This window comes from Carcharhinus amblyrhynchos, unplaced genomic scaffold, assembly GCF_965287045.1.
Source record: "Carcharhinus amblyrhynchos unplaced genomic scaffold, sCarAmb.v2.hapA chromosome_1372, whole genome shotgun sequence".
In the NCBI taxonomy this organism is placed as follows: Eukaryota; Metazoa; Chordata; class Chondrichthyes; order Carcharhiniformes; family Carcharhinidae; genus Carcharhinus; species Carcharhinus amblyrhynchos.
Genome location: NW_027651112.1, coordinates 1 through 23,528, shown reverse-complemented (window position 1 = coordinate 23,528; position 23,528 = coordinate 1). Strand labels below are relative to the sequence as shown.

Below are 23,528 nucleotides of genomic sequence, written 5' to 3'. Positions count from 1 at the left end.
GGCCTCGATGGTGGAAGGAGGTGGGGGAGGGGGCACGGGCTCTCGAGGGTGAAGGAGGTGGGAGGGGGCACGGGCCTCACTCGGAGTGAAGGAGGTGGGGAGGGGGCACGGGCCTCACTCGGAGTGAAGGTGGGGAGGGGGCACGGGCCTCACTCGGAGTGAAGGAGGTGGGGAGGGGGCACGGGCCTCACTCGGAGTGAAGGTGGGGGGGGGCACGGGCCTCACTCGGAGTGGAGGTGGGGAGGGGGCACGGGCCTCACTCGGAGTGAAGGTGGGGAGGGGGCACGGGCCTCACTCGGAGTGAAGGTGGGGAGGGGGCACGGGCCTCACTCGGAGTGAAGGTGGGGAGGGGGCACGGGCCTCACTCGGAGTGAAGGTGGGGAGGGGGCACGGGCCTCACTCGGAGTGAAGGTGGTGGGGAGGGGGCACGGGCCTCACTCGGAGTGAAGGAGGTGGGGAGGGGGCACGGGCCTCACTCGGAGTGAAGGTGGGGAGGGGGCACGGGCCTCACTCGGAGTGAAGGAGGTGGGGAGGGGGCACGGGCCTCACTCGGAGTGAAGGAGGTGGGGAGGGGGCACGGGCCTCACTCGGAGTGAAGGAGGTGGGAGGGGGGCACGGGCCTCACTCGGAGTGAAGAGGTGGGGAGGGGGCACGGGCCTCACTCGGAGTGAAGGTGGGGAGGGGGCACGGGCCTCGGGAGTGAAGGTGGGGAGGGGGCACGGGCCTCACTCGGAGTGAAGGTGGGGAGGGGGCACGGGCCTCACTCGGAGTGAAGGTGGGGAGGGGGCACGGGCCTCGGAGTGAAGGTGGGGAGGGGGCACGGGCCTCACTCGGAGTGAAGAGGTGGGGAGGGGGCACGGGCCTCACTCGGAGTGAAGGGTGGGGAGGGCACGGGCCTCACCGGAGTGAAGGTGGGGAGGGGCACGGGCCTCACTCGGAGTGAAGGAGGTGGGGAGGGGGCACGGGCCTCACTCGGAGTGAAGGGAGGTGGGGAGGGGGCACGGGCCTCACTCGGAGTGAAAGGTGGGGAGGGGGCACGGGCCTCACTCGGAGTGAGGTGGGGAGGGGGGCACGGGCTCGCTCAGAGTGAAGGAGGGGAGGGGGCACGGGCCTCACTCGGAGTGAAGGTGGGGAGGGGGCACGGGCCTCGGAGTGAAGGTGGGGAGGAAGGTGGGAGGGGCACGGGCCTCACTCAGAGTGAAGGTGGGGAGGGGGCACGGGCCTCCGGAGTGAAGGTGGGGAGGGGGCACGGGCCTCGCTCGGAGTGAAGGTGGGGAGGGGGCACGGGCCTCACTCGGAGTGAAGGAGGTGGGGAGGGGGCACGGGCCTCACTCGAGGGAGGAGTGGAAGGGGGCACGGGCCTCACAGTGAGAGGGGAGGGGGCACGGGCCTCACTCGGAGTGAAGGTGGGGAGGGGGCACGGGCCTCACTCGGAGTGAAGGAGGGGAGGGGGCACGGGCCTCACTCGGAGTGAAGGAGGTGGGGAGGGGGCACGGGCCTCACTCGGTGTGAAGGTGGGGAGAGGGGCACGGGCCTCACTCGGAGTGAAGGTGGGGAGGGGGCACGGGCCTCACTCGGAGTGAAGGTGGGGAGGGGGCACGGGCCTCACTCGGAGTGAAGGTGGGGAGGGGGGCACGGGCCTCACTCGGAGTGAAGGAGGGGAGGGGGGCACGGGCCTCGCTCGGAGTGAAGGAGGGGAGGGGGCACGGGCCTCGCTCGGAGTGAAGGTGGGGAGGGGGCACGGGCCTCACTCGGAGTGAAGGAGGGGCTGGGGAGGGGCACGGGCCTCGCTCGGAGTGAAGGAGGGGAGGGGGCACGGGCCTCGCTCGGGTGAAGGAGGTGGGGAGGGGGCACGGGCCTCACTCGGAGTGAAGGAGGTGGGGAGGGGGCACGGGCCTCACTCGGAGTGAAGGTGGGGAGGGGGCACGGGCCTCGGAGTGAAGGTGGGGGAGGGGGCACGGGCCTCACTCGGAGTGAAGGAGGTGGGGAGGGGGCACGGGCCTCGCTCGGAGTGAAGGTGGGGAGGGGGCACGGGCCTCATCGGAGTGAAGGAGGTGGGGAGGGGGCACGGGCCTCACTCGGAGTGAAGGTGGGGAGGGGGCACGGGCCTCGGAGTGAAGGAGGTGGGGAGGGGGAGGGGGCACGGGCCTCACTCGGAGTGAAGGAGGTGGGGAGGGGCACGGGCCTCACTCGGAGTGGAAGGTGGGGAGGGGGCACGGGCCTCGCTCGGAGTGAAGGAGGTGGGGAGGGGGCACGGGCCTCGCTCGGAGTGAAGGAGGTGGGGAGGGGGCACGGGCCTAGGGGCTCGGAGTGAAGGGGGGAGGGGGCACGGGCCTCACTCGGAGTGAAGGAGGTGGGGAGGGGGCACGGGCCTCACTCGGAGTGAAGGTGGGGAGGGGGCACGGGCCTCACTCGGAGTGAAGGTGGGGAGGGGGCACGGGCCTCACTCGGAGTGAAGGAGGTGGGGAGGGGGCACGGGCCTCACTCGGAGTGAAGGTGGGGAGGGGGCACGGGCCTCGGAGTGAAGGTGGGGAGGGGGCACGGGCCTCGGAGTGAAGGTGGGGAGGGGGCACGGGCCTCGGAGTGAAGGTGGGGAGGGGGCACGGGCCTCACTCGGAGTGAAGGAGGTGGGGAGGGGGCACGGGCCTCGGAGTGAAGGTGGGGAGGGGGCACGGGCCTCGGAGTGAAGGAGGTGGGGAGGGGGCACGGGCCTCACTCAGAGTGAAGGTGGGGAGGGGGCACGGGCCTCACTCGGAGTGAAGGTGGGGAGGGGGCACGGGCCTCACTCGGAGTGAAGGTGGGGAGGGGGCACGGGCCTCACTCGGAGTGAAGGTGGGGAGGGGGCACGGGCCTCACTCGGAGTGAAGGAGGGGAGGGGGCACGGGCCTCGGAGTGAAGGTGGGGAGGGGGCACGGGCCTCACTCGGAGTGAAGGAGGAGGGGAGGGGGCACGGGCCTCACTCGGAGTGAAGGTGGGGAGGGGGCACAGGCCTCACTCGGAGTGAAGGTGGGGAGGGGGCACGGGCCTCACTCGGAGTGAAGGTGGGGAGGGGGCACGGGCCTCACTCGGAGTGAAGGTGGGGAGGGGGCACGGGCCTCACTCAGAGTGAAGGTGGGGAGGGGGCACGGGCCTCGCTCGGAGTGAAGGAGGGGAGGGGGCACGGGCCTCACTCGGAGTGAAGGAGGTGGGGAGGGGGCACGGGCCTCGCTCGGAGTGAAGGAGGGGAGGGGGCACGGGCCTCACTCGGAGTGAAGGAGGTGGGGAGGGGGCACGGGCCTCGCTCGGAGTGAAGGTGGGGAGGGGGCACGGGCCTCGCTCGGAGTGAAGGAGGTGGGGAGGGGGCACGGGCCTCACTCGGAGTGAAGGTGGGGAGGGGGCACGGGCCTCGCTCGGAGTGAAGGTGGGGAGGGGGCACGGGCCTCACTCGGAGTGAAGGAGGTGGGGAGGGGGCACGGGCCTCGGAGTGAAGGTGGGGAGGGGGCACGGGCCTCGCTCGGAGTGAAGGTGGGGAGGGGGCACGGGCCTCGCTCGGAGTGAAGGAGGTGGGGAGGGGGCACGGGCCTCACTCAGAGTGAAGGTGGGGAGGGGGCACGGGCCTCACTCGGAGTGAAGGTGGGGAGGGGGCACGGGCCTCACTCGGAGTGAAGGTGGGGAGGGGGCACGGGCCTCGCTCGGAGTGAAGGTGGGGAGGGGGCACGGGTAAGAGCCATAAGTGTCACAAGTAAGGCTTACATTAACACTGCAATGATGTTATTGTGAAAATCCACCAGTCACCCTCACTCCGGCGCCTGTTCAGGTTACACTGAGGGCCACGTACCTGCACATCCCGGACACTAAGGGACAATTTAGCACGGCCAATCCACCCTAACCTACACATCTTTGGACACTAAGGGACAATTTAGCACGGCCAATCCACCCTAACCTACACATCTTTGGACACTAAGGGACAATTTAGCATGGCCAATCCACCCTAACCTGTACATCTTTGGACACTAAGGGACAATTTAGCACGGCCAATCCACCCTAACCTACACATCTTTGGACACTAAGGGACAATTTAGCACGGCCAATCCACCCTAACCTGCACATCTTTGGACACTAAGGGACAATTTAGCACGGCCAATCCACCCTAACCTACACATCTTTGGACACTAAGGGACAATTTAGCACGGCCAATCCACCCTAACCTACACATCTTTGGACACTAAGGGGCAATTTAGCATGGCCAATCCACCCTAACCTACACATCTTTGGACACTAAGGGACAATTTAGCACGGCCAATCCACCCTAACCTGTACATCTTTGGACACTAAGGGACAATTTAGCACGGCCAATCCACCCTAACCTACACATCTTTGGACACTAAGGGACAATTTAGCACGGCCAATCCACCCTAACCTCAGGGTGAAGGGACGCTCCTTTAAAACAGAGACGGGGAGGGATTTCTTCAGCCAGAGAGTGGGGAATGTGTGGAACTCTTTGCCGCAGAAGGCTGTGGAGGGCCAGGTCATTGAGTGTCTTTAAGACAGAGATGGATAGGGTCTTGATGAATAAGGGGATCAGGGGTTATGGGGAAAAGGCAGGAGAATGGGGATGAGAGAAATATCAGCCATGATTGAATGGGGGAGCAGGATCGATGGGCTGAGTGGCCTCATTCTGACCCTGTGTCTGATGGGTGTGTGTGTATGTGGGTGGGAGACAGGGCCGTTGTGAGAGGCCTGCTGAGGTAGGCCCAAACAGACAGATGAAGTGATGTCCTTCTCTCCTTGTGTTGCAGTGAGGGAGCGCCGGGACAGTTGGCTGGGACAATGGGAAGCTCGTCATGGTCTACACCCCTGGGCACCCTCGCCTCTCCACTGCCCCAGGAGGATAGGCCCGAGAGGACAGCCAGGCCAGTCCTAGGCCGCAGGAGCCAGAGCGCTGACCAGCCCAGCCTGCGGCCAGCCTCTGCCAGGCCTGAGCGACGTCCCTCGGAGCTGGCGTCTTCTCTGTCCATGCCCCGGACCGCCTGGACCTGTGCCAGCTGTGGCCTGATGAACGAGGCCCGGGCTGTGCTGTGTGGGGCCTGTGAGAGGCCTCGAGCCAGCCCAGCTCCGCTGCTGCTCTGTGGGGGAGAGGCTAGGCCTGGAGGCCCTGTCCCCCGGGAGGGCTGGAGCTGCCAGGCCTGTACCTTCCGGAATGATCCCAGCGCTGTGCTGTGCAGCGCCTGTGAGAGGCCCAGGCTGGCGGGAAGGCCCAGCTTCATCTCCGCCAACCTCACTGACTCCATCTTACAACAGACCGTACAACCAACAGCGGCGATGGCCAACCAGGTAACCAGCCCAAAGCCTCTCCCCCGTCTCTGTCTGTGCCACGCACTCTCTCTGTCTGTCTCTGTCTGTCCCTGTGCCCCAGTCTCTGCGCCCCAGTCTCTGTCTGTCTCTGTGCCCCAGTCTCTGTCTGTCTCTGTGCCCCAGTCTCTGTGCCCCAGTCTCTGTGCCCCAGTCTCTGTGCCCCAGTCTCTGTGCCCCAGTCTCTGTGCCCCAGTCTCTGTGCCCCAGTCTCTGTGCCCCAGTCTCTGTGCCCCAGTCTCTGTGCCCCAGTCTCTGTGCCCCAGTCTCTGTGCCCCAGTCTCTGTGCCCCAGTCTCTGTGCCCCAGTCTCTGTGCCCCAGTCTCTGTGCCCCAGTCTCTGTGCCCCAGTCTCTGTGCCCCAGTCTCTGTGCCCCGGTCTCTGTGCCCCGGTCTCTGTGCCCCGGTCTCTGTGCCCCGGTCTCTGTGCCCCGGTCTCTGTGCCCCGGTCTCTGTGCCCCGGTCTCTGTGCCCCGGTCTCTGTGCCCCGGTCTCTGTGCCCCGGTCTCTGTGCCCCGGTCTCTGTGCCCCGGTCTCTGTGCCCCGGTCTCTGTGCCCCGGTCTCTGTGCCCCGGTCTCTGTGCCCCGGTCTCTGTGCCCCGGTCTCTGTGCCCCGGTCTCTGTGCCCCGGTCTCTGTGCCCCGGTCTCTGTGCCCCGGTCTCTGTGCCCCGGTCTCTGTGCCCCGGTCTCTGTGCCCCGGTCTCTGTGCCCCGGTCTCTGTGCCCCGGTCTCTGTGCCCCGGTCTCTGTGCCCCGGTCTCTGTGCCCCGGTCTCTGTGCCCCGGTCTCTGTGCCCCGGTCTCTGTGCCCCGGTCTCTGTGCCCCGGTCTCTGTGCCCCGGTCTCTGTGCCCCGGTCTCTGTGCCCCGGTCTCTGTGCCCCGGTCTCTGTGCCCCGGTCTCTGTGCCCCGGTCTCTGTGCCCCGGTCTCTGTGCCCCGGTCTCTGTGCCCCGGTCTCTGTGCCCCGGTCTCTGTGCCCCGGTCTCTGTGCCCCGGTCTCTGTGCCCCGGTCTCTGTGCCCCGGTCTCTGTGCCCCGGTCTCTGTGCCCCGGTCTCTGTGCCCCGGTCTCTGTGCCCCGGTCTCTGTGCCCCGGTCTCTGTGCCCCGGTCTCTGTGCCCCGGTCTCTGTGCCCCGGTCTCTGTGCCCCGGTCTCTGTGCCCCGGTCTCTGTGCCCCGGTCTCTGTGCCCCGGTCTCTGTGCCCCGGTCTCTGTGCCCCGGTCTCTGTGCCCCGGTCTCTGTGCCCCGGTCTCTGTGCCCCGGTCTCTGTGCCCCGGTCTCTCTCTCTCTGTCTCTCTGCCCCGGTCTCTCTCTCTCTGTCTCTCTGCCCCGGTCTCTCTCTCTCTGTCTCTCTGCCCCGGTCTCTCTCTCTCTGTCTCTCTGCCCCGGTCTCTCTCTCTCTGTCTCTCTGCCCCGGTCTCTCTCTCTCTGTCTCTCTGCCCCGGTCTCTCTCTCTCTGTCTCTCTGCCCCGGTCTCTCTCTCTCTGTCTCTCTGCCCCGGTCTCTCTCTCTCTGTCTCTCTGCCCCGGTCTCTCTCTCTCTGTCTCTCTGCCCCGGTCTCTCTCTCTCTGTCTCTCTGCCCCGGTCTCTCTCTCTCTCCCCCTCTCCCCCTGTCCCACTCTGTTCCCGGTTTGTCTAACTCTCCCTCTCTCTCTCCCCCCCGTCCTGTCTCTGTAGGCCTCGAGTTGGGAGTGCCCACACTGCACCTTCCTGAACCAGCACCCCGGCAGGATCTGTGAGGTGTGTGACCGAACCCGCAGCTGGAGTGGGCCGGAGCCTGGAGGCCGTGCTGTGGGCCTGAATCCCCAGGCCGAGGAGCAGAGGCCTGGGATCCCGGGGAAAGGCTGCGGGCCTGTCCCAGGAGGAGGAAAAGCAGCCGGGCCTGTCCCAGGAGGAGAAGTGTGTGAGCGAGTGAGGCAGGAGGAGATGCGAGCGGCTGGACTGCGGCTGGTACACCTGATCCGCGTGAGTAGGCCGCCATCTTGGATGGGGAACATGGCCGATCGGCCCTGCTGGCCAACCCCGTCATGGCAAAGTCATTCACTTATCACAAACGGATAGCACTGCTGTCTCACAGCGCCAGGGACCCGGGTTCGATTCCCGGGGGCACGGTGACACAGTGGGTTAACACTGCTGTCTCACAGCGCCAGGGACCCGGGTTCGATTCCCGGGGGCACGGTGACACAGTGGGTTAACACTGCTGTCTCACAGCGCCAGGGACCCGGGTTCGATTCCCGGGGGCACGGTGACACAGTGGGTTAGCACTGCTGTCTCACAGCGCCAGGGACCCGGGTTCGATTCCCGGGGGGCACGGTGACACAGTGGGTTAGCACTGCTGTCTCACAGCGCCAGGGACCCGGGTTCGATTCCCGGGGGCACGGTGACACAGTGGGTTAGCGCTGCTGTCTCACAGCGCCAGGGACCTGGGTTCGATTCCCGGGGGCACGGTGACACAGTGGGTTAGCACTGCTGTCTCACAGCGCCAGGGACCCGGGTTCGATTCCCGGGGGGCACGGTGACACAGTGGGTTAGCACTGCTGTCTCACAGCGCCAGGGACCCGGGTTCGATTCCCGGGGGGCACGGTGACACAGTGGGTTAGCACTGCTGTCTCACAGTGCCAGGGACCCGGGTTCGATTCCCGGGGACACGGTGACACAGTGGGTTAGCACTGCTGTCTCACAGCGCCAGGGACCCGGGTTCGATTCCCGGGGGCACGGTGACACAGTGGGTTAGCGCTGCTGTCTCACAGAGCCAGGGACCCGGGTTCGATTCCCGGGGGCACGGTGACACAGTGGGTTAGCACTGCTGTCTCACAGCGCCAGGGACCCGGGTTCGATTCCCGGAGGCACGGTGACACAGTGGGTTAGCGCTGCTGTCTCACAGCGCCAGGGACCCGGGTTCGATTCCCGGGGGGCACGGTGACACAGTGGGTTAGCACTGCTGTCTCACAGCGCCAGGGACCCGGGTTCGATTCCCGGGGGCACGGTGACACAGTGGGTTAGCACTGCTGTCTCACAGCGCCAGGGACCCGGGTTCGATTCCCGGGGACACGGTGACACAGTGGGTTAACACTGCTGTCTCACAGCGCCAGGGACCCGGGTTCGATTCCCGGGGTCACGGTGACACAGTGGGTTAACACTGCTGTCTCACAGCGCCAGGGACCCGGGTTCGATTCCCGGGGGACACGGTGACACAGTGGGTTAGCGCTGCTGTCTCACAGCGCCAGGGACCCGGGTTCGATTCCCGGGGGGCACGGTGACACAGTGGGTTAGAGCTGCTGTCTCACAGCGCCAGGGACCCGGGTTCGATTCCCGGGGGGCACGGTGACACAGTGGGTTAGCACTGCTGCCTCACAGCGCCAGGGACCCGGGTTCGATTCCCGGGGGCACGGTGACACAGTGGGTTAGCACTGCTGCCTCACAGCGCCAGGGACCCGGGTTCGATTCCCGGGGGCACGGTGACACAGTGGGTTAGCACTGCTGTCTCACAGCGCCAGGGACCCGGGTTCGATTCCCGGGGGGCACGGTGACACAGTGGGTTAGCACTGCTGTCTCACAGTGCCAGGGACCCGGGTTCGATTCCCGGGGGGCACGGTGACACAGTGGGTTAGCACTGCTGTCTCACAGAGCCAGGGACCCGGGTTCAATTCCCGGGGGCACGGTGACACAGTGGGTTAGCGCTGCTGTCTCACAGAGCCAGGGACCCGGGTTCGATTCCCGGGGGCACGGTGACACAGTGGGTTAACACTGTTGTCTCACAGCGCCAGGGACCCGGGTTCGATTCCCGGGGGCACGGTGACACAGTGGGTTAACACTGCTGTCTCACAGCGCCAGGGACCCGGGTTCGATTCCCGGGGGCACGGTGACACAGTGGGTTAACACTGCTGTCTCACAGAGCCAGGGACCCGGGTTCGATTCCCAGGGGCACGGTGACACAGTGGGTTAACACTGCTGTCTCACAGCGCCAGGGACCCGGGTTCGATTCCCGAGGGGCACGGTGACACAGTGGGTTAGCACTGCTGTCTCACAGCGCCAGGGACCCGGGTTCGATTCCCGGGGGCACGGTGACACAGTGGGTTAGCACTGCTGTCTCACAGCGCCAGGGACCCGTGTTCGATTCCCGGGGGGCACGGTGACACAGTGGGTTAACACTGCTGTCTCACAGCGCCAGGGACCCGGGTTCGATTCCCGGGGGCACGGTGACACAGTGGGTTAGCACTGCTGTCTCACAGCGCCAGGGACCCGGGTTCGATTCCCCAGGGGCACGGTGACACAGTGGGTTAACACTGCTGTCTCACAGTGCCAGGGACCCGGGTTCGATTCCCCGGGGGGCACGGTGACACAGTGGGTTCGCACTGCTGTCTCACAGCGCCAGGGACCCGGGTTCGATTCCCGGGGGCACGGTGACACAGTGGGTTAGCACTGCTGTCTCACAGCGCCAGGGACCCGGGTTCGATTCCCGGGGACACGGTGACACAGTGGGTTAGCACTGCTGTCTCACAGCGCCAGGGACCCGGGTTCGATTCCTGGGGGCACGGTGACACAGTGGGTTAGCACTGCTGTCTCACAGAGCCAGGGACCCGGGTTCGATTCGCGGGGGGCACGGTGACACAGTGGGTTAGCACTGCTGTCTCACAGAGCCAGGGACCCGGGTTCGATTCCCGGGGGGCACGGTGACACAGTGGGTTAGCACTGCTGTCTCACAGCGCCAGGGACCCGGGTTCGATTCCCGGGGGCACGGTGACACAGTGGGTTAGCACTGCTGTCTCACAGCGCCAGGGACCCGGGTTCGATTCCCGGGGGCACGGTGACACAGTGGGTTAGCACTGCTGTCTCACAGTGCCAGGGACCCGGGTTCGATTCCCGGGGGCACGGTGACACAGTGGGTTAGCACTGCTGCCTCACAGCGCCAGGGACCCGGGTTCGATTCCCAGGGGCACGGTGACACAGTGGGTTAGCACTGCTGTCTCACAGCGCCAGGGACCCGGGTTCGATTCCCGGGGGCACGGTGACACAGTGGGTTAGCACTGCTGTCTCACAGAGCCAGGGACCCGGGTTTGATTCCCGGGGGCACGGTGACACAGTGGGTTAACACTGCTGTCTCACAGCGCCAGGGACCCGGGTTCGATTCCTGGGGGCACGGTGACACAGTGGGTTAACACTGCTGTCTCACAGTGCCAGGGACCCGGGTTCGATTCCCGGGGGCACGGTGACACAGTGGGTTAGCACTGCTGTCTCACAGTGCCAGGGACCCGGGTTCGATTCCCGGGGGCACGGTGACACAGTGGGTTAGCACTGCTGTCTCACGCTGCCAGGGACCCGGGTTCGATTCCCGGGGGCACGGTGACACAGTGGGTTAGCACTGCTGTCTCACGCTGCCAGGGACCCGGGTTCGATTCCCGGGGGCACGGTGACACAGTGGGTTAGCACTGCTGCCTCACAGCGCCAGGGACCCGGGTTCGATTCCTTATTTTACTTACAGTAAATTCCTTACTTGAGAAAGGATAGACTGGCACTGGAGGGGGTGCAGAGGAGATTCACTCGGGTGATTCCGGAGTTGAGAGGGTTGGATTATGAGGAGAGACTGAGTAGACTGGGGCGATACTCACTGGAATGCAGAAGAATGAGGGGAGATCTTATAGAAACATGTAAGATGATGAAGGGAATCGATAAGATAGAAGCAGGGAAGTTGTTTCCACTGGTGGGTGAAACTAGAACGAGGGGGCATGGCCTCAAAATAAGGGGGAGCAGATTTGGGACTGAGTTGAGGAGGAACTTCTTCACACAAAGGGTTGGGAATCTGTGGAATTCCCTGTCCAGTTGAGGCTCCCTCAGTGAATGTTTTTAAGACAAGGATAGATAGATTTTTGAACAGTAAAGGAATTAAGGGTTATGGTGAGCGGGTGGGTAAGTGGGGCTGAGTCCATGAAAAGATCAGCCATGATCTTATTGAATGGGGCAGCAGGCTCGAGGGGCTGAATGGCCCACTCCTGATCCTAGTTCTTATGGACAAATCCATGAACAGGATGGGGATAGGGGGATGTGGTCCCCGGTTTTAGTTCAGTTGGGGGCAGTATGGTCGGGGCAGGCTTGGGGGGGCCGAATGGCCTGTTGCTGTGCTGTAATTTGTTTGTCCTTTACATTGACAGAAGGGTGAGGAGCAAGGCTGGAGTCCGGAGGAGGCGTTCTGTGCCCTGCAGTGCTGCAGAGGGGAGGACCCACTGTCCTGGCTGCAGACAGACCTGCCCCTGGTCCTGGCCAGCATCGCTGAGCTGGCCTCCCAGGAGGGCCAGGCTGCTCCCGAGGATGAGGTGGGCCCCGTCACTCAGGGGGAGGCCCGGCAAGCCTGGCTGGAGTGTGGCGGGGACTTCGAGGAGGCTGTACGCCAGTGTGTGAGGACGCGGGCCTGCAAGGTAAGTCCTGGGGGGAGGGGGGCCGGAGCCAATGGGAGGGGGCACGGTGGTTAGCGCTGCTGCCACACAGCACCAGGGTCCTGGGTTCAGTTCCCGGCTCGGGTCTCTGTGGAGACTGCACATTCTCCCCATGTCTACATGGGTTTCCTCCCATGTAGAAATATGTGCAGGTTAGGGTGGATTGGCCGTGCTAAATTGTCCCTTAGTGTCCAAAGATGTGTAGGTTAGGGTGGATTGGCCGTGCTAAATTGTCCCTTAGTGTCCAAAGATGTGTAGGTTAGGGTGGATTGACCGTGCTAAATTGTCCCTTAGTGTCCAAAGATGTGTAGGTTAGGGTGGATTGGCCATGCTAAATTGTCCCCTAGTGTCCAAAGATGTGTAGGTTAGGGTGGATTGGCCGTGCTAAATTGTCCCTTAGTGTCCAAAGATGTGTAGGTTAGGGTGGATTGGCCGTGCTAAATTGTCCCTTAGTGTCCAAAGATGTGTAGGTTAGGGGGGATTGGCCGTGCTAAATTGTGCCTTAGTGTCCAAAGATGTACAGGTTAGGGTGGATTGGCCGTGCTAAATTGTGCCTTAGTGTCCAAAGATGTGTAGGTTAGGGTGGATTGGCCATGCTAAATTGTCCCTTAGTGTCCAAAGATGTGTAGGTTAGGGTGGATTGGCCGTGCTAAATTGTCCCTTAGTGTCCAAAGATGTGTAGGTTAGGGTGGATTGGCCGTGCTAAATTGCCCCTTAGTGTCCAAAGATGTGTAGGTTAGGGTGGATTGGCCGTGCTAAATTGTCCCTTAGTGTCCAAAGATGTGTAGGTTAGGGTGGATTGGCCATGCTAAATTGCCCCTTAGTGTCCAAAGATGTGTAGGTTAGGGTGGATTGGCCGTGCTAAATTGTGCCTTAGTGTCCAAAGATGTGTAGGTTAGGGTGGATTGGCCGTGCTAAATTGTCCCTTAGTGTCCAAAGATGTGTAGGTTAGGGTGGATTGGCCATGCTAAATTGTCCCCTAGTGTCCAAAGATGTGTAGGTTAGGGTGGATTGGCCGTGCTAAATTGTCCCTTAGTGTCCAAAGATGTGTAGGTTAGGGTGGATTGGCCGTGCTAAATTGTCCCTTAGTGTCCAAAGATGTGTAGGTTAGGGTGGATTGGCCATGCTAAATTGTCCCCTAGTGTCCAAAGATGTGTAGGTTCGGGTGGATTGGCCGTGCTAAATTGTCCCTTAGGGTCCAAAGATGTGTAGGTTAGGGTGGATTGACCGTGCTAAATTGTCCCTTAGTGTCCAAAGATGTGCAGGTTAGGGTGGATTGGCCGTGCTAAATTGTCCCTTCGTGTCCAAAGATGTGCAGGTTAGGGTGGATTGGCCGTGCTAAATTGTCCCTTAGTGTCCAAAGATGTGTAGGTTAGGGTGGATTGGCCGTGCTAAATTGTCCCTTAGGGTCCAAAGATGTGTAGGTTAGGGTGGATTGGCCGTGCTAAATTGTCCCTTAGTGTCCAAAGATGTGTAGGTTAGGGTGGATTGGCCGTGCTAAATTGTCCCTTAGTGTCCAAAGATGTGCAGGTTAGGGTGGATTGGCCGTGCTAAATTGTCCCTTAGGGTCCAAAGATGTGCAGGTTAGGGTGGATTGGCCGTGCTAAATTGTCCCTTAGTGTCCAAAGATGTGTAGGTTAGGGGGGATTGGCCGTGCTAAATTGTGCCTTAGTGTCCAAAGATGTACAGGTTAGGGTGGATTGGCCGTGCTAAATTGTGCCTTAGTGTCCAAAGATGTGTAGGTTAGGGTGGATTGGCCATGCTAAATTGTCCCTTAGTGTCCAAAGATGTGTAGGTTAGGGTGGATTGGCCGTGCTAAATTGTCCCTTAGTGTCCAAAGATGTGTAGGTTAGGGTGGATTGGCCGTGCTAAATTGTCCCTTAGTGTCCAAAGATGTGCAGGTTAGGGTGGATTGGCCGTGCTAAATTGTCCCTTAGTGTCCAAAGATGTGTAGGTTAGGGTGGATTGGCCGTGCTAAATTGTCCCTTAGTGTCCAAAGATGTGTAGGTTAGGGTGGATTGGCCGTGCTAAATTGTCCCTTAGTGTCCAAAGATGTGTAGGTTAGGGTGGATTGGCCGTGCTAAATTGTCCCTTAGTGTCCAAAGATGTGTAGGTTAGGGTGGATTGGCCGTGCTAAATTGTCCCTTAGTGTCCAAAGATGTGCAGGTTAGGGTGGATTGGCCGTGCTAAATTGTCCCTTAGTGTCCAAAGATGTGTAGGTTAGGGTGGATTGGCCGTGCTAAATTGTCCCTTAGTGTCCAAAGATGTGTAGGTTAGGGTGGATTGGCCGTGCTAAATTGTCCCTTAGTGTCCAAAGATGTGTAGGTTAGGGTGGATTGGCCGTGCTAAATTGTCCCTTAGTGTCCAAAGATGTGTAGGTTAAGGTGGATTTGCAGAGAGATCTAGAGCAGGGCGGTGTGGGGGCAACTGAGGATGGTACTCAGACAGAAAGACAGGGGGAAAGGAGTTAAGAGTGAGGGCCCAAAGAGGGTGGGAAGGGTCAGAGGGTTAGGGTTTGGTGGAGGGGAAGGGTTTGTGGAGGGTAACGCAGAGGAAGGGACCTGTTATCTAAATGGGGAGATACTTTGGGTTGCCTTGGTGCAGAGGGATCTGGGTGTCCTTGTCCATGAGTTCCAGAAACCTGGTTTGCAGTCCAGCAGATAATAGAGAAAGTGAATGAAAGGTTGGTGTTTATAACTGAATGAATAGAATCTAAAAGTAAGGAAGTGTTTGCAGCATTGGTGAGACTGCACCTGGAGTACTGTGCACAGTTTTAGACCCTGTATTTGGGGAAAGATGGAGGAGGCAGTTTACAGGAGGGTCACTAGATTAATTCCAGAGATGGGGGTGGTTTGTCATATCGAGAGAGTTTAGGCCTCTGGAATTTAGACAAATGAGTGGAAGTCAAATTAGATTGGATTCATTTATTGTGACGCGTATTAACACAGGGTGAAAAGTATTGTTTCTTACGCACTATACAGACAAAGCATACTGTTGATAGAGAAGGAAAGGAGAGGGTGCAGAATGTAGTGTTACAGTCACAGCGAGGGTGTAGAGAAAGATCAGCTTAATGCGAGGTAGGTCCATTCAAAAGTCTGACAGCAGCAGGGAAGAAGCTGTTCTTGAGTCGGTCGGTACGGGACCTCAGACTTTTGTATCTTTTTCCCGATGGATGAAGGTGGAAGAGAGAATGTCCGGGGTGTGTGGGATCCTTAATTATACCGGCTGCTTTTCCCCGAGGCAGCGGGAAGTGTAGACAGAGTCAATGGATGGGAGGCTGGTTTGTGTGATGGATTGGGGGCTACATTCACCACCCTTTTGTAGTTCCTTGTGGTCTTGGGCAGAGCAGGAGCCCAGACCAAGCTGTGATACAACCAGAAAGGAGGCTTTCTATGGGGGTATACATACGTATACATCGGGAGGTATATGTGAGGTGTACAAGGTGATAATAGGTCTCGAGAAAATGGAGGCTTCCTCTTGTGAGACATTCTCAGACCAGATGGATAAGGGATAGGAAATTTCAGATGGAATTAGAGGAGGGAAAAGGGATTGTGAATCTGTGGAATTCCATACTGCAAAGTATGAGGATACTGGGACAGTGAGGAAACTTAAGGAAGAATTAGATTTTTAATTGGCAATGGGGAGAAGGCAGGAAATTGGGGATGAGGAACTTATCAAGCATGATTCAACTGCAGAGCAGACTCGATAGGCTGGATTCCGTTCCTATATCGTATCAGCTTCTCCACCTCACTTGGCAGTGCGTTCCAGACCTCCCCCATCCCCTGTGTAAAAAATCTTCACCCACACATCTCCACTGAACCTCCCCCCTCTTACCTTCAACTTGTGTCCACTTGTAATTCTCACTGCTGTCCTGGGAAAAACCTTCCAACCGTTCACCCTATCCCCTCCACCTCATCATCTTATAAAAGGGTCAAGAGCTTCAGGTTTTTAGTCCCGATCACCAACAACCTGTCCGGGTCCCCCCCATGCCGACACTATAGTTAAGAAAGCCCCACCAACGCCTCTACTTTCTCAGAAGACCGAGGAAATTTGGCATGTCAGCTACGACTCTCACCAACTTTTACAGATGCCCCATAGAAAGCATTCTTTCTGGTTGGATCACAGCTCGGTCTGGGCTCCTGCTCTGCCCAAGACCGCAAGGAACTACAAAAGGGTGGTGAATGAGAGGTTCAGAGTGAGGTTGGTGGAGGCAGGGTGGGTGGGGGGAGGAGGGGGAGTTTGCGGTGGGACGGCCATCGGGACCTGGTGTGGTGACCAGTCTCTCCCTCTTTGTCTCCGAGTTCCGAGAGATCCGGGAGATGGGCTTCCTGAGGCGTGACGAGGTGCTCCAGGCCCTGTACATGAACGGCGGAGATGTGGACAAGGCTATTGTGGACCTGCAGCGCCAACTACTGGAGCCTTTCCATGCCCAGATCTGGGAGAAGGCAGAGACTGCCATCCAGCTGGACCAGCCCGATAGGCAGGTGAGTGACCCAGGGAGAGGGCACAGAGCCACGTTCCTGCCAACTGCCATGGACGGTCAAGGACCTTCAACTCCCTCCCCCACCCCCCCACCCATCGTTACACCAACACGATGAATCAACAACCCCACGGTCATCAGCCAAGGCCCACCCTCCTCTTCCCAATCCTCATGGATGGCCAACACTCCCAACCTCAGAGTTGACCAATGCTTTCAACCTCTTAGTCCCGTAGTTGGCCAAGTTGCCAGCCACCAATGTTGGCCAGCGCCGTCCCATAAACTCCCTGACCACCTCCCTCACCCATAGTTGACCATCACCATAACCTCCATGACCCCGCCTGTAGTTGACCATCACCCTAACCTCCATGACCCCGCCTGTAGTTGGCCATCACCCTAACCTCCATGACCCTGCCTGTAGTTGACCATCACCCTAACCTCCATGACCCTGCCTGTAGTTGACCATCACCCTAACCTCCATGACCCTGCCTGTAGTTGACCATCACCCTAACCTCCATGACCCTGCCTGTAGTTGACCATCACCCTAACCTCCATGACCCCACCTGTAGTTTACTATCACCCTAAGCTCCATGACCCTGCCTGTAGTTTACTATCACCCTAACCTCCATGACCCCGCCTGTAGTTGGCCATCAACCTAACCTCCATGACCCCGCCTGTAGTTGGCCATCACCCTAACCTCCATGACCCCGCCTGTAGTTTACTATCACCCTAACCTCCATGACCCCGCCTGTAGTTGGCCATCACCCTAACCTCCATGACCCCGCCTGTAGTTGGCCATCACCCTAACTTCCATGACCCTGCCTGTAGTCGACCATCACCCTAACCTCCACGACCCCGCCTGTAGTTGACCATCACCCTAACCTCCATGACCCCGCCTGTAGTTGACCATCACCCTAACCTCCATGACCCTGCCTGTAGTTGACCATCACCCTAACCTCCATGACCCCGCCTGTAGTTGGCCATCACCCTAACTTCCATGACCCTGCCTGTAGTTGACCATCACCCTAACCTCCATGACCCTGCCTGTAGTTGACCATCACCCTAACCTCCATGACCCCGCCTGTAGTTGGCCATCACCCTAACTTCCATGACCCTGCCTGTAGTCGACCATCACCCTAACCTCCATGACCCCGCCTGTAGTTGGCCATCACCCTAACCTCCATGAACCCGCCTGTAGTTGATCATCACCCTAACCTCCATGACCCCGCCTGTAGTTGACCATCACCCTGCCATAAACCCCATGACTCCCATAGTTGGCCATCACCCTAAACTCCATTCCCCTACTCCTGATTACAGTTGGCCATCACCCTAAACTCCATTCCCCTACTCCTGATCATAGTTGGCCATCACCCTAAACTCCATTCCCCTACTCCTGATCATAGTTGGCCATCACCCTAAACTCCATTCCCCTACTCCTGATCATAGTTGGCCATCACCCTAAACTCCATTCCCCTACTCCTGATTACAGTTGGCCATCACCCTAAACTCCATTCCCCTACTCCTGATCATAGTTGGCCATCACCCTAAACTCCATTCCCCCTACTCCTGATCATAGTTGGCCATCACCCTAAACTCCATTCCCCTACTCCTGATCATAGTTGGCCATTACCCTAAACTCCATTCCCCTACTCCTGATTACAGTTGGCCATCACCCTAAACTCCATTCCCCTACTCCTGATCATAGTTGGCCATCACCCTAAACTCCATTCCCCTACTCCTGATCATAGTTGGCCATTACCCTAAACTCCATTCCCCTACTCCTGATTACAGTTGGCCATCACCCTAAACTCCATTCCCCTACTCCTGATCATAGTTGGCCATCACCCTAAACTCCATTCCCCTACTCCTGATTACAGTTGGCCATCACCCTAAACTCCATTCCCCTACTCCTGATCATAGTTGGCCATTACCCTAAACTCCATTCCCCTACTCCTGATTACAGTTGGCCATCACCCTAAACTCCATTCCCCTACTCCTGATCATAGTTGGCCATCACCCTAAACTCCATTCCCCTACTCCTGATTACAGTTGGCCATCACCCTAAACTCCATTCCCCTACTCCTGATCATAGTTGGCCATCACCCTCCCATCCGCTGCTGTGGTCTGTGGCGATAACAGACCCCTTGTTCAACAGGGTGCCAGATACCCCCCCTCCCCACCCCCGGTATTGGGGACACTGGCAGTCCTGTCTCCGTTACTGGCTCCCTATCCCCCCTCTCGTTCTCTCTCTCTCCCCCCTCTCGTTCTCTCTCTCTCCCCCCTCTCGTTCTCTCTCTCTCCCCCCTCTCGTTCTCTCTCTCTCCCCCCTCTCGTTCTCTCTCTCTCCCCCCTCTCGTTCTCTCTCTCTCCCCCCTCTCGTTCTCTCTCTCTCCCCCCTCTCGTTCTCTCTCTCTCCCCCTCTCGTTCTCTCTCTCTCCCCCCTCTCGTTCTCTCTCTCTCTCCCCCCTCTCGTTCTCTCTCTCTCTCTCCCCCCTCTCGTTCTCTCTCTCTCTCTCCCCCCTCTCGTTCTCTCTCTCTCTCTCCCCCCTCTCGTTCTCTCTCTCTCTCTCCCCCCTCTCGTTCTCTCTCTCTCCCCCCTCTCGTTCTCTCTCTCTCCCCCCCCTCGTTCTCTCTCTCTCTCCCCCCCCTCGTTCTCTCTCTCTCTCCCCCTCTCTCTCTCTCTCTCTCCCCCCTCTCGTTCTCTCTCTCTCCCCCCTCTCGTTCTCTCTCTCTCCCCCCTCTCGTTCTCTCTCTCTCCCCCCTCTCGTTCTCTCTCTCTCCCCCCTCTCGTTCTCTCTCTCTCCCCCCTCTCGTTCTCTCTCTCTCCCCCCTCTCGTTCTCTCTCTCTCCCCCCTCTCGTTCTCTCTCTCTCCCCCCTCTCGTTCTCTCTCTCTCCCCCCTCTCGTTCTCTCTCTCTCCCCCCTCTCGTTCTCTCTCTCTCCCCCCTCTCGTTCTCTCTCTCTCCCCCCTCTCGTTCTCTCTCTCTCCCCCCTCTCGTTCTCTCTCTCTCTCCCCCCTCTCGTTCTCTCTCTCTCTCCCCCCTCTCGTTCTCTCTCTCTCTCTCCCCCCTCTCGTTCTCTCTCTCTCTCTCCCCCCTCTCGTTCTCTCTCTCTCTCCCCCCCTCTCGTTCTCTCTCTCTCTCTCCCCCTCTCGTTCTCTCTCTCTCTCTCCCCCCTCTCGTTCTCTCTCTCTCTCTCCCCCTTCGTTCTCTCTCTCTCCCCTCTCGTTCTCTCTCTCTCTCCCCCCTCTCGTTCTCTCTCTCTCCCCCCTCTCTTTGCCTCCCCGTTAACGCTCCCTCTCTTTCTCCGTACAGAGAGTGCTGCGTCAGATCCTGGCCACCTATAACTTGCCGAGTTGGGGCCGTGCTGAGATTGTGCTGAGTCTGATGCAGGAAGGCCGAGATCACTATCAGATTCTGGATGTGGTAGAGGCAGTGCGAGAATCCCAGGACAAGGAGTTTATTAAACGCATGCTGTCCCTCACATGCCTGGTGTGCCTCTCCCTCTTCCCTCGCAGTAAGGTACCGTTCCCACCAACTTTTACAGATGCCCCATAGAAAGCATTCTTTCTGGTTGGATCACAGCTCGGTCTGGGCTCCTGCTCTGCCCAAGACCACAAGGAACTACAAAAGGGTGGTGAATGTAGCCCCAATCCATCACACAAACCAGCCTCCCATCCATTGACTCTGTCTACCCTTCCCGCTGCCTCGGGGAAAAGCAGCCGGTATAATTAAGGATCCCACACACCCCGGACATTCTCTCTTCCACCTTCATCCATCGGGAAAAAGATACAAAAGTCTGAGGTCCCGTACCGACCGACTCAAGAACAGCTTCTTCCCTGCTGCTGTCAGACTTTTGAATGGACCTACCTCACATTAAGCTGATCTTTCTCTACACCCTCGCTGTGACTGTAACACTACATTCTGCACCCTCTCCTTTCCTTCTCTATGAACAGTATGCTTTGTCTGTATAGTGCACAAGAAACAATACTTTCTGCTGTATCGCAATACATGTGACAGTGACACAGTGGGTTAGCACTGCTGTCTCACAGAGCCAGGGACCCGGGTTCGATTCCCGGGGGCACGGTGACACAGTGGGTTAACACTGCTGTCTCACAGTGCCAGGGACCCGGGTTCGATTCCCCGGGGGCACGGTGACACAGTGGGTTAGCACTGCTGTCTCACAGAGCCAGGGACCCGGGTTCGATTCCCGGGGGCACGGTGACACAGTGGGTTAGCACTGCTGTCTCACAGTGCCAGGGACCCGGGTTCGATTCCCAGGGACACGGTGACACAGTGGGTTAGCACTGCTGTCTCACAGCGCCAGGGACCCGGGTTCGATTCCCGGGGGGCACAGTGACACAGTGGGTTAGCACTGCTGTCTCACAGAGCCAGGGACCCGGGTTCGATTCCCGGGGGCACGGTGACACAGTGGGTTAGCACTGCTGTCTCACAGCGCCAGGGACCCGGGTTCGATTCCCGGGGGCACGGTGACACAGTGGGTTAGCACTGCTGTCTCACAGCGCCAGGGACCCGGGTTCGATTCCCGGGGGGCACGGTGACACAGTGGGTTAGCACTGCTGTCTCACAGTGCCAGGGACCCGGGTTCGATTCCCGGGGGCACGGTGACACAGTGGGTTAGCACTGCTGTCTCACAGCGCCAGGGACCCGGGTTCGATTCCCGGGGGCACGGTGACACAGTGGGTTAACACTGCTGTCTCACAGAGCCAGGGACCCGGGTTCGATTCCCGGGGGCACGGTGACACAGTGGGTTAGCACTGCTGTCTCACAGTGCCAGGGACCCGGGTTCGATTCCCGGGGGGGGCACGGTGACACAGTGGGTTAGCACTGCTGTCTCACAGCGCCAGGGACCTGGGTTCGATTCCCGGGGGCACGGTGACACAGTGGGTTAGCACTGCTGTCTCACAGCGCCAGGGACCCGGGTTCGATTCCCAGGGGCACGGTGACACAGTGGGTTAGCACTGCTGTCTCACAGCGCCAGGGACCCGGGTTCGATTCCCAGGGGCACGGTGACACAGTGGGTTAGCACTGCTCTCTCACAGCACCAGGGACCCGGGTTCGATTCCCGGGGGCACGGTGACACAGTGGGTTAGCACTGCTGTCTCACAGCGCCAGGGACCCGGGTTCGATTCCCGGGGGCACGGTGACACAGTGGGTTAGCACTGCTGTCTCACAGCGCCAGGGACCCGGGTTCGATTCCCGGGGGCACGGTGACACAGTGGGTTAGCACTGCTGTCTCACAGCGCCAGGGACCCGGGTTCGATTCCCGGGGGGCAAGGTGACACAGTGGGTTAGCACTGCTGTCTCACAGCGCCAGGGACCCGGGTTCGATTCCCGGGGGGCACGGTGACACAGTGGGTTAGCACTGCTGTCTCACAGCGCCAGGGACCCGGGTTCGATTCCCAGCTCGGGTCACTGTCTGTGTGGAGTCTGCACATTCTCCCCGTGTCTGCGTGGGTTTCCTCCGGGTGCCCTGGTTTCCTCCCACAGTCTGAAAGACGTGCTGGTTAGGGTGCATTGGGCCGTGCTAAATTCTCCCTCAGTGTAACCCAAACAGGCCCCGGAGTGTGGGCGACTGGGGGAATTACACAGGAACTTCATTGCAGTGTTAATGTAAGCTGACTTGTGACTAATAAATAAACTTTTACTTTAATAGTAGATTAATTAAATTTGATTGAAAATCCTCCCAGTGTTTCACCCACCCACCAGTCAGCCCCTCAGTTTTATTATTGTCTCATGGATTGGGATACAGTGACAAGTATTGTTTCTTGCACCTACACAGACAAAGCATACCATTCATAGAGAAGGAAAGGAGAGGGTGCAGAATGAGTTGTTGCATAGATTCACAGAATGCCTACAGTGCAGAAGGAGGCCATTCGGCCCATCGAGTCTGCACCGAACACAATCCCAGCCAGGCCCTATTCCCATAACCCCACACATTTACCCTGCTAATCCCCCTGACACTCAGGGACAATTTAGCCTGGCCAATCCCCCCTAACCTGCACATCTTTCAGACTGTGGGAGGAAACCCACGCAGACATGGGGAGAACATGCAAACTCCACACAGACAGTGACCCAAGCCAGGAATTGAACCCGGGTCCCTGGCGCTGAGAGACTGTCACCCCGGTCATAGCGAGGGTGTAGAGAAAGATCAGCTTAATGCGAGGTAGGTCCATTCAAAAGTCTGACAGCAGCAGGGAAGAAGCTGTTCTTGAGTCGGTCGGTACGGGACCTCAGACTTTTGTATCTTTTTCCCGATGGATGAAGGTGGAAGAGAGAATGTCCGGGGTGTGTGGGATCCTTAATTATACCGGCTGCTTTTCCCCGAGGCAGCGGGAAGTGTAGACAGAGTCAATGGATGGGAGGCTGGTTTGTGTGATGGATTGGGGCTACATTCACCACCCTTTTGTAGTTCCTTGCGGTCTTGGGCAGAGCAGGAGCCCAGACCAAGCTGTGATACAACCAGGAAGGATGGTGTTGGGCTAACTCAGAGGGTAGTAAGGGTGTGGAATGCCCTGCCTGCAGCAGTTGTGGACTCGCCAACTTTAAAGGCGTTCTAATGGTCAGTGGATAGGCAAATGGATAAGATTGGAATAGTTTAGGTTAGAGGGTCATTAGATTGGATCCACTGGTCGGTGTAACATCGAGGGCCGGAGGGTCTGAACTGCGCTGGAATGTTCTATGTTTCTTTGTAGACCGGAGGGAGAGATTGAGACGTGTACCTGGCCAGCTGTGAGACAGAGAGAGATGTTGAGGTGTTTGCAGGGAGGGAGGCGGAAGGAGGACTGATACGCCAGCGAGGTGAAGCCAGAGATAAGGGAGCCCTTCCCCAGGCTGCAGCATTCTCCATCCACAGGCTGAGGCAGGGCTGGGAGGGCTGGAGGGAGGTGAAAAGGAAATGGAATGGGAGCGTGTGAGGTTATTCCCTTTGGAATGAGGAATGGAGGCACAGACTGTTTTCCAACTGGGGAAATGCTTAGGAAATCAGACGGACTTGGGAATCCTTGTTCGAGATTCCCTTGAGGTTAACCTGCAGGTTCAGTTAGGAAGGGAAATGTTAGCATTCATATCGAGAGGGCTAGAATACAAGAGCAGGGATGGACGTCTGAAGCTGGATAAGGCTGTGGGCAGACCCCATTTGGAGCAGTTCTGGGTCCCTGTATCTAAGGCAGGATGTGCCGGCCTTGGAAAGGGTCCGGAGGAGGTTCACAAGGATGATCCCTGGAATGAAGAGCTTGTGGTGTGAGGAACGGGTTGAGGACTCTGGGTCTGT

The 23,528-nt window shown here is 59.2% G+C and overlaps 1 protein-coding gene across 1 annotated transcript; it reads left to right on the top strand.

Moving 5' to 3' along the window:
• The first annotated feature begins 4,781 nt into the window (after positions 1-4,781).
• Positions 4,782-20,190, top strand: LOC145340743 (E3 ubiquitin-protein ligase RNF31-like). The gene is made up of 5 exons (XM_080185203.1): positions 4,782-5,313; positions 7,006-7,293; positions 11,478-11,741; positions 16,061-16,243; positions 19,550-20,190. Exons 1-5 carry the CDS (start codon positions 4,810-4,812, stop codon positions 19,790-19,792), a joined length of 1,482 nt encoding a protein of 493 aa, XP_080041329.1. The 5' UTR covers positions 4,782-4,809; the 3' UTR covers positions 19,793-20,190.
• Positions 20,191-23,528: the final 3,338 nt, after the last annotated feature.

What these genes read in the sequence shown, in the direction of transcription:
- LOC145340743 (XM_080185203.1), top strand. Translation starts at nt 4,810, where the DNA reads ATGGGAAGCTCGTCATGGTCTACACCCCTGGGCACCCTCGCCTCTCCA. An exon ending in GGCTGGTACACCTGATCCGC is followed by an intron (nt 7,294 to 11,477) that starts GTGAGTAGGCCG and finishes TTACATTGACAG; the next exon opens with AAGGGTGAGGAGCAAGGCTG. An exon ending in TGAGGACGCGGGCCTGCAAG is followed by an intron (nt 11,742 to 16,060) that starts GTAAGTCCTGGG and finishes TTTGTCTCCGAG; the next exon opens with TTCCGAGAGATCCGGGAGAT.